This window comes from Carassius auratus, chromosome 17 (genome assembly GCF_003368295.1).
Source record: "Carassius auratus strain Wakin chromosome 17, ASM336829v1, whole genome shotgun sequence".
NCBI lineage: Eukaryota > Metazoa > Chordata > Actinopteri > Cypriniformes > Cyprinidae > Carassius > Carassius auratus.
Window position 1 is genome coordinate 23,512,327 of NC_039259.1, and position 9,043 is coordinate 23,521,369.

The 9,043-nt window shown below is 41.0% G+C and overlaps 1 protein-coding gene across 1 annotated transcript; it reads left to right on the forward strand.

Annotated features, from left to right (window-relative positions):
* The first annotated feature begins 1,960 nt into the window (after window positions 1-1,960).
* On the forward strand, window positions 1,961-8,522 carry dact1 (dishevelled-binding antagonist of beta-catenin 1). Its single transcript, XM_026286477.1, has 4 exons — window positions 1,961-2,549; window positions 4,414-4,543; window positions 5,371-5,526; window positions 6,060-8,522. The coding sequence occupies exons 1-4, from the start codon at window positions 2,244-2,246 to the stop codon at window positions 7,928-7,930; spliced, it is 2,463 nt and encodes an 820-aa protein (XP_026142262.1). The 5' UTR covers window positions 1,961-2,243; the 3' UTR covers window positions 7,931-8,522.
* The last annotated feature ends 521 nt before the right edge of the window (window positions 8,523-9,043 follow it).

Consider the following 9,043-nt stretch of genomic DNA (forward strand, 5'->3'; position numbering starts at 1 on the left):
TGAGAGATTTGATTCTGGTGGCACAAAGACTACAGCCTTTGATCCAATTACAGTGTATGTATATCCCGGGTCACTTCCTGTCCCGCAGTCGTAGCCTGAGGTAGCGGCTCGCAATCTCGACTCTGTCAAATTATTGAGTTTGTGCCCTTAAGCCACTCTTTCTTTCCACATCCGTGATGGTGTGTGTATTTTTGTGTGCTTGTGTAACCGTTCGGCCAGGGCTAATGTTTCAGAGGGTCACCAGCTGTGTTTCAAACATCTGTTCCTCATAGAAGCAGCCATGGAGCCCATTTCCTCGATCCCTGTCGTGTTTAGAAAGAGAGATTAAGCTTTGTGCCGTCTACTGAGGGTCTCCTCCTCTCTTTGACTCATCTTCACCGCCTGCTTAGCTGCAAATCAAACGAAACTGTCTGAGCCATTGGCTGATGTTGATGGACAGGGGTTTGAGGGGTGCAGTGTTTTTCATTAGACACGCAACTGCAAACCCCCTTCTGTGGAAAGAGTCTATCCGTCAGAGCTGTGAGCGCAACTAATGTGTTCTGATAAATAAACACAATGTCTCTTCCTTTCTTTAATTGGAATTTAGATATTAGAATCCATCAATTCTAGAAATGGTGGGTATTTTGTTTTTTTTTGATTGGTAAAGGTCTAAATTAGAGGCAAAACCTGTCTAAAAACCACACCTTTTTTTTTTAATCCAAACTTTAAGTTGGCTTTGAATCTGCCAGAACAATTACATTCTGGATATGTAAATCCTTGATTCATTTCACAGATGCATTTTCAAAAACAAATCTGTCTGTTTTGAGTTCTCCACGCGTCTGACTAATGAGCTAGTTGAGAAGTGTCACTTCAAGCTCTTATAGAAGCAGCTGTGGAGTCTATTACCAGAAATAATGTTTAAACATATGTTTTACAGATCCGTCTTTTAGAAAACCTGTAGATCATTCTTCATTTGAGTTCATGTATATTCACCTACATCTTAGTGAACTGTGAGTCTATTACCTATGTGTGTATCTATGTTTGTTTGTGTGTGTGTGTGTGTGTGTGTGTGCGTGCATACAATTAAAAATATATATTTTTTATATCAATTTAATATATACATACAGTACACATACAGGTACACATAAAAGTGTTTTTGTTTTAACAACAGTAGAGGGCAGTCATACACCTGAGTGCCTTTTAATACACTTTAAATATCTTCATGGTCTTAATTATCTGAAATTCATGTCTTTATCTGTATTGTTATTAAATATTTTATTATTGTATACACAACTTATGCATTGTGTTATTAAATTCTTGTATATTTTCCTGTACTTTTAGACATGATGCAAACTAAATTAATACTATTTTGAAGAAGTTTATATATATATATATATATATATATATATATATATATATATATATATATATATATATATATATATAAATTACCACCTTGATATTCTTTAATGTAAGTATCAAGTTAAATATATCAATTAGTAATCATAAAGTAATCATAAATCACCTGATACCATTACCTTACTATAGTTCTTTTTGATAAACTGATATATAAATAAAACATATTTATATACAAAAATAAAATAGTTTACTTGGAAATCTTGTAATATTTCGTGTTTTTAAGCTTGTATTTGCATATTAATTTTAATGTGCCTGTCAGTGCTACAAACCGGGTTGCGTGCGTTTTTATTTAGTGTCATGATTAAATAAAATACTAAAGTAACAAAACTTTATATGATTTTGCATGTAATTGCGAGTAGTAGTTACAGGCCATCTAATGCAGGTCTTAATGTTGTTTTACGGAATGTAATGTATTGACATCTTGCATGAAAAGGACGCTACCACAGAAGATGAAGGGGTGAACTAGGTGGGCGTTAGGACCCCGTCGCATCCTCAGCAGCAGGGTTTCCTCTGAGTGTGTTTGTGAGTGTGATTGAGCTCTTCACTGCAGGACACATTCAGATCCCAGTATCATCCGGACTGCACACATCAACGCTCTCTCTGTCTGTGGATTTGGACTTTTTATACTGAGCGTCAACAAGGACAACAAGCGTTTAAATGCCATTTATATAGCACAACAAGTTATTTTCATTTTTTTTATTTTTCTCTGAATTTTGGGGTTATGTTTTTGTTTTAGATGATTACTTTTAATACATGGAAATTATCTGACCATGTCATAAGTGTTTTTCAGATGCACTTTGTTCATGAGAAGAATCTCCTTAGCGTTGTTATCGCTGGATATTTAAATGAATGAACTGCCAGAGATGCTGCTGTCCAGGGATTATTGCGCGCTCATCATGCGGGATCGGAAGGAATGCGAGGCGCGCGGTGAAGTGGAGCGGGTTCGAACCCGAGAGCGCCTGGACGCGACTGTCGCTGGTCTGACCGAGCTGGAGTATCTGAGACAGAGGCAGGAGCTGCTGGTCAGGGGTGTGTTGAACTGTCAGGAGCGCGCGGGAGAGGACAAACCCTGCCTTACCGTGGAGGACAGCTATCTGAACACTGAAGAAAAACTTCTGGAGGAGAATATTTTATTACTTAGAAAACAATTGGTGAGTAACGGAAACGGATTATTTGTGATTATATGTAGGGCAACTTTTTTCATGCATATATTTTTGAAGAAAAAATGCATTTCTTTAAAAAAAAATTGTAATTGTAATGAAATATCTCTTACAAAAATACTTTGGCTGTACCATACTACAGTGATGGTAATACTATGTACTTTTGTATATGCAATACAAAATGTCATGTACCATTGTATTTGCATTGTATTCCAAAGTACTTACAAAAATACCACGGTACTACCAGGGTATATGTCCATTTTGTAAATGATGATAATCCCACAGTTCTATAGTATTTATGAAAGAGGCATAGTATAACCAGGGTACCCACCACTGTACATTTTTGAAAGGGAGGTCACATAACTAAGCTGAGAATAAAAATGTAAGAATTTGTATGACTTTGAAGGCAATTAAAAAAAGTAAAACATTTTATGTTGTGACTTCAGTATGGCATTGAGAACTTTTATGGGCCTAATTTCACATTTAGTTGTATCAAACTAAATTAAAACCTAAAATCTATTTTAAATTTAGAATGCAATAAAAATGTGTTTTGCCTTTACAGTCATGTGGTGATTATAGCTCAGACCCTATACTCATTAGAATGACATTAAAGCAGAAAGAGACCCATTTATATCAAACTTCCTGGAAGCTGTAGAACATCCCTGAGTTTCTAATGCAAGTCTACGAGGGGGTCCGACCGGCCTGAATGAGATTAGCTGATGGGTTTCAATGGAAATGAACTTTTTACAAGCACAGCTCAAGCCCCCTGCTGCTTTAGAGGATGACCAAGATTAAATTTAACAGTTGGGCCAAAGACACCTGGTTCCACTTGAGGTATTTGCAAACATTCCCATTATTGTAACCCTACGGGTTGTGGTTAATGTATTGTATACAGACAGGAATTACACGGTTTGGATTTGTTTCCTGGCTTTGCTAAAGCCTCAGACATGTACACAAGTGGCTTGGGCCTTCCCCACTTGTTTATCTTGAGGGAAGTTTGTTTGCAGGCCTCACACCCAGAACTACATTAAAGTTAATGCTAATTTGGTGATCATATAAAGCCTAATGTCCTTAAGACATTCCAATAACAAACAACCAATCCGCTGTGGTCTTTGACTAAGCTTAACTAAATGAATTGAGTATAAACCAGAAATTTAGACAATGTCATTCCAAACCCAGGCCCAGGCCATCAACAGTGGTCTGGGGTTAATTTGATGCCGTTTCAAAATAACCGTCGGTGTGCTCTGCAAATGGCACTCTGTGTAAAAATGGTCTGCACAGCCTAGCATGCTGAGCGCTCAGGGCCCATAAATCACACGCAGCCCGCCTGTCAGGACCAGGCTTTTTTACAGCCTCGGTCTGCAGCAGAGGAAACGCCATTCCACTGCTCCATATAGCCTGGAATCTGCACTGCATTACTTCCCTTGTCAGCAAACAGCAGTTAAAATTTGCAGCAGATAACATGCCTCTGATTATAGGTCATTTGAAGTAATGTCCGTCTGCTTTGAAGGCGCTGCATTTTGCTCAGTCTGGCGTTTCACCACGCTTAATTTGGAATGCAGCACATGATACGGGTGTTGTCAGATGCATCCAATTGCTCTCAAGCGGTTTGTCAAAGTCGAATGGTTATTCCCATACGAGGTGTGACTCTAATTTAGTTCATTACATCTGTCTGATCAGTGTCTTGAGGCCCCCGGCATTGAGAAATGCAATTGTTTCCAGATTGTTGTTAGGGCTGCAGGGCAAATCTTCTAAATGAAAAGGCAAACAATCTTAGCAGTTAAAGCTGCTAAACTACTAGACATGCATGAAACCTTGTGTTAACATCTTTCCAAATTGTATTGTTTCTTTATAGAACTGCCTCCGGAGGAGAGATGCAGGTTTGATCAACCAGCTGCAGGAATTAGACAGACAGATCAGTGACCTGCGGTTGGACACGGAGACTTCGCATGAACATGTGGAAACGGACAGTCGGCCAAGTTCAGGTTAGTATCTGCTGTGAAGCACTGTGTGTTTGATCATCAAAACAATCTAAGCAGCTAGCGTAGGCGGAAAGGATTTCCAATAAAACAGATTCACAAGTACCAAAAAACATTTTTAATGATTGTTAATCTTCAACAACCACCCCAGGGAGGTAATCAGACGTCCTGTTCAAATTATATCACTTTGCACAAGACTTCTTTATGTGCTGTGGGCCTGTAGTAGCTTGTGTACCTGCAAGCCCTAAAGTCTGTTGGAAACTGCTTAGCTGTTTTGCTTAAGCACTAATTTGGTAATACGAACAATCTGCAGCCTGTGCTAGAGGCCTGCTGTAGCTCCAATGGTTTACATTCCAAATACGAGAGGTCATTTTAGTGCTGGGACTGACTGCACTTTTGTTGGAGGAAGGTTATATAAAGTGGAGATTGATTACACATGTCTCTGAAAGTCTCGATTGTTAAAGTGGGCTTCTAATGTGAAGATGGAGTTCTTCAGTCTTTGAGTTGGAATTATTTTCTTCACAGCCCAAAGGCATACTTTTGTTTTAATGTGAAAAGCTATTTTGGTGTTGTGTGTAGTAGTTGTAATGGGTTTTTTCCTAACTTCACCATTTTAATGCTAATATCAATTGTGATGTATGGAGATCTGGTTCCTAGCTCTTTTTCCTCTTGCAAATGGATACCTTCCTGGTAGCTACATTATTCAAATTGTAATTGGAAGTAGGATCCAGAAAAGAGCTCAGTTAAGAATGGAAAGGCACAATCTTTGCATTGTCACCTCATTCCTGAAGATGTCAAATTAATGTGTTAATCTCTCGCCTTCTCTACCCCAGGCTTTTATGACCTAAGTGACGGTGCTTCAGGATCCCTCTCCAATTCCTCCAACTCTGTCTTCAGCGAGTGTTTATCCAGTTGTCGTTCCACCACCTGCCTGTGCACTCCCCTCGACAGCTCGCTCTGTGCCTCCGAGGGAAGGCTTAAGCCTGCAGGTGAGAGTCTTCTTGTGACAGTTTGAGGTTTCTGGGTCATTCCAACAGGTCTTAAAATGCTGTTCCCTTCTTTAGATTTGTTAACCAAATGCAGTACTATTTACTTAATGGTGATTTCTTCCTCTGGCTTAAAAGCTGGTGTGACAAAGAAAGGCCGCTTTGTTTGTGTGTTTCTAGTTTCTCCAAATGACATCAGGTTTTGTTTTGCATTACTCTTAGCAGAAAGCGTTCTGTAATCACTTAAGCCTGACCGTGCAAATAGAGGTGAAACGAGAGAAGTTTGGTCCCAGATAGAGATTGAAACAGTTTCACAGCTCTATTGATGGCTCTTCCAGCCACACCTATAAGCTAGCAACAAAAGGCTCATTAGCACATGGAAACTAATTAACCACCCACCCAGCTAAGCACTAGAAACTCTAGGTATTAGAAATAATCTGCTCTCACAGGCCATGACATCGCAAAATTAGCTGTTTTAGTAATCTGATGTTGTCTTTTCTTGTAGTTTTAACTGTTGTGTCCTCTGGGATTTACAGATGAGCTGGGCAGTTGTGCCGAGTTTGATTGCCATTGCGAAGACTCGAGTTCTGGAACAGTCCGCCAGTCTCTTTCTGCATCCTACTCCCCTTCCCCAGATGGCTCCTGCGATGGCCTGTCCAAGTTCCACTGTGACCTCATTGCCAAAAACGGTAATGATGTTTACCGGTACCCCAGCCCTCTTCATGCAGTGGCTGTCCAGAGCCCCATCTTCTTTCAATCCATGACTAGTTACCTAAAGGACGATTGTAACATCTCCAAGCCTGGTGAAGCATCGAGTGATGAACAGAAACCTGAGCAGGTTGTGGGCAACCAGAATTCATCTTGGCATGCCTCTCAAACACCCCCAAACAAAAAACTGGATAGTTATATCTTTGGGCTACTTCAGAGAAGGGCGCAACCCTTGAGGACCAACAAACCCAGAACAAGCATCAACACTGACCCCTCCAAGAGCATTTTAAGGCAGGCTAGTCTTTGTTCACGGGCCCCTGCTTCTGTCCAGGCCCAGCAATGGACCTCTGACCTCAAGCCTAACTGGCAGATGTGTTTACAAAATGCATCAGCAACTAGCACTGATCCAAGCACAGCTTCACCCCAAAGACAATGGTCTGCTGAGTCCAAGGGAGGAACCCTACAAAATAGAGCATACTTTTCTCCAAATCAGCCACAGAATGGTTACACACCCACCACTGATAATAACACTAGTTGCGTCTTGAAGAAGAACATTTCTGGAGCCATTAAAGGCCAGCCATTAAGTGTTGCATCGAAGGACTGCCAGGATTTAGGCAGCCCAAATGCAGTTTCCTCTCCCAAACTCAACAAGCATTCTTATTACACTGTGGAGGATGATAAATCTGGACAGGCAATGAAAGCAAGCCCTCTTAAGAGGAGTGCTAAGGCTCAGGCTCCAGCAAGTTGTGGTAAAGATGGGGAACAGCTGGCTCCAGAGTTGCTCAGCCTTGGTTCTTCTTCGCAAAGTCAAGATGAGGGAGGTCAGCTGGTCAGTGGCCAGTACATCCCTGCTCAGAAACATAATGTAAATCTCCGCAAGGGTGGCACCAAGAACAAGACTGTCAGAGTGAAAAATTCCACCAGTGCCAAAAGTAGACCTCAAGTTTCTGAGCATGTTTCCGAGACTGTTCGTGACAAGAATCGAACAGGATCTCGGCGGTCTCGACAAGTGGACGACGTCCACCACTTGCACAGATCCTCCAAGAAGGCCTCCACAAAAGCCAAGAGAATCCCTGCCTCCATCCCTGAAGGACGAATCCTGGAGAAGCACAACAGTTCCTCTGGGGGTCGATCTTCTGCCCAGAGACACCACGGACATCACCGGCATCATGAGGCAGTGTTGGCCAAACCCAAGTACAAGCGCAACGACTACCACCGGCGGCCAAGGGGTCTCCATGAGATCCCATATGAGGAGGCTTTCAAGAGGGCTCACCGCAGGCAAAAACGTGAGATGCTGGGCCACATGTCAGCCATGTACTTGCCGTCTAACGCACACTATACCAGCCCCTACGCCTATGTGGGCAGTGATTCTGAATATTCGGCAGAGTGCGCATCCCTCTTCCATTCCACCATTCTGGACACAAGCGAGGATGAGCGCAGTAACTATACCACCAACTGTTTTGGGGACAGCGAGTCGAGCGCTAGCGAGGCAGACTATGTAGCTGAGAGCAGCACTAGCAGTGACTCTGAGGGGAGTGCAGGGGTCAACTGGCCCCAATTCAAACAGGCTGGTACAGGATCCCACGGAATGACATCAGCACAGGCTAAGGCATTTGTCAAAATCAAGGCTTCCCATAACTTGAAGAAGAAGATCTTACGTTTCCGATCAGGCTCGTTAAAACTCATGACCACAGTGTGAGAGACTTGAGGAACACTGGGATCAGTTAGGATCCAGCCAATCAAATTGGCTTCTCTCCCTTATCACACAATGCAGTGCCTAGATAGAAATCAGCTGCATGGCCTAAAACTGCCTGTCGGTCGGCTGGGAACTCAAGTTCTGTCCAGCACAATGCCTTCCCCTGCACTTTTCACCCCCTTGATGTCATTGTCATTGTCATTGACTTTTTAGTTTTTTTTATTTATTTTAAATTCAGCTTTTGCTGTGATGCATCTGCATAGCAAGTACTATGTAAATGCATTGTTCATACATGTACTTTTTTAAAGATATTTATAACTTAATATATTTGGTTAGCCATACATTGAATAGGAAGTATGACTGAACTGAAGCAGTGTATTACAGACACAGTCCATCTAAAAAGTGTCCAGTGCTACCAAGACTAGTTCACCTGCTGATTGTTAAGGGCTTTTGTTAAATGCACATTAAATATGCATGAGCAACAGCTTCACCATTTACCTTATTAGCTGTAAATAACCCTTTTGTAAAATAAATGTTAATGTATGTTGATTTCTTGTGTCTTTTTATTCTTTATTAAATCCCATTGTTAAAATCATTCAGTGTCTTTGTTTATTTGATGGTTGTAGCTGGTTTTCTATGTACTTTTGAGTATTTAAACATGTTAAATTAGCATCACATGTACTAAACAACCCACCTCTGTATATTCTTATGGCCTGGATTCAAATCTTCTAATGTGAAGGGCATTTTAGACCACCCCAAACCCATTTTTAGAGACCATAGCAGTTAAAAGTGCCATCTACTTTTAATCTCTGCATGGATTTAGCAAACAAACAATTAAAGTTCTTCCTCTATGCCATGCCAGCAAACTCACGTCAGATTCAGCAATGCAGTAGGTCTCCTCTGGCACTAAAGAACATAATGAAAACATGAGGATCAAATGTTGCATTTATTTTTGATTTGGATGCATTTTTGCTATAGACATATCGACTGTTGCTCAGATGACCTGGAGAGAAAAATAAATTAAAAACAGAGGACAGATATCAGAAAATGTTTCTTAAATATTTAGTCCAAGACAAAAGTTCAGACAAGTAAACCTGTTGAACTCAAGACTGTTGT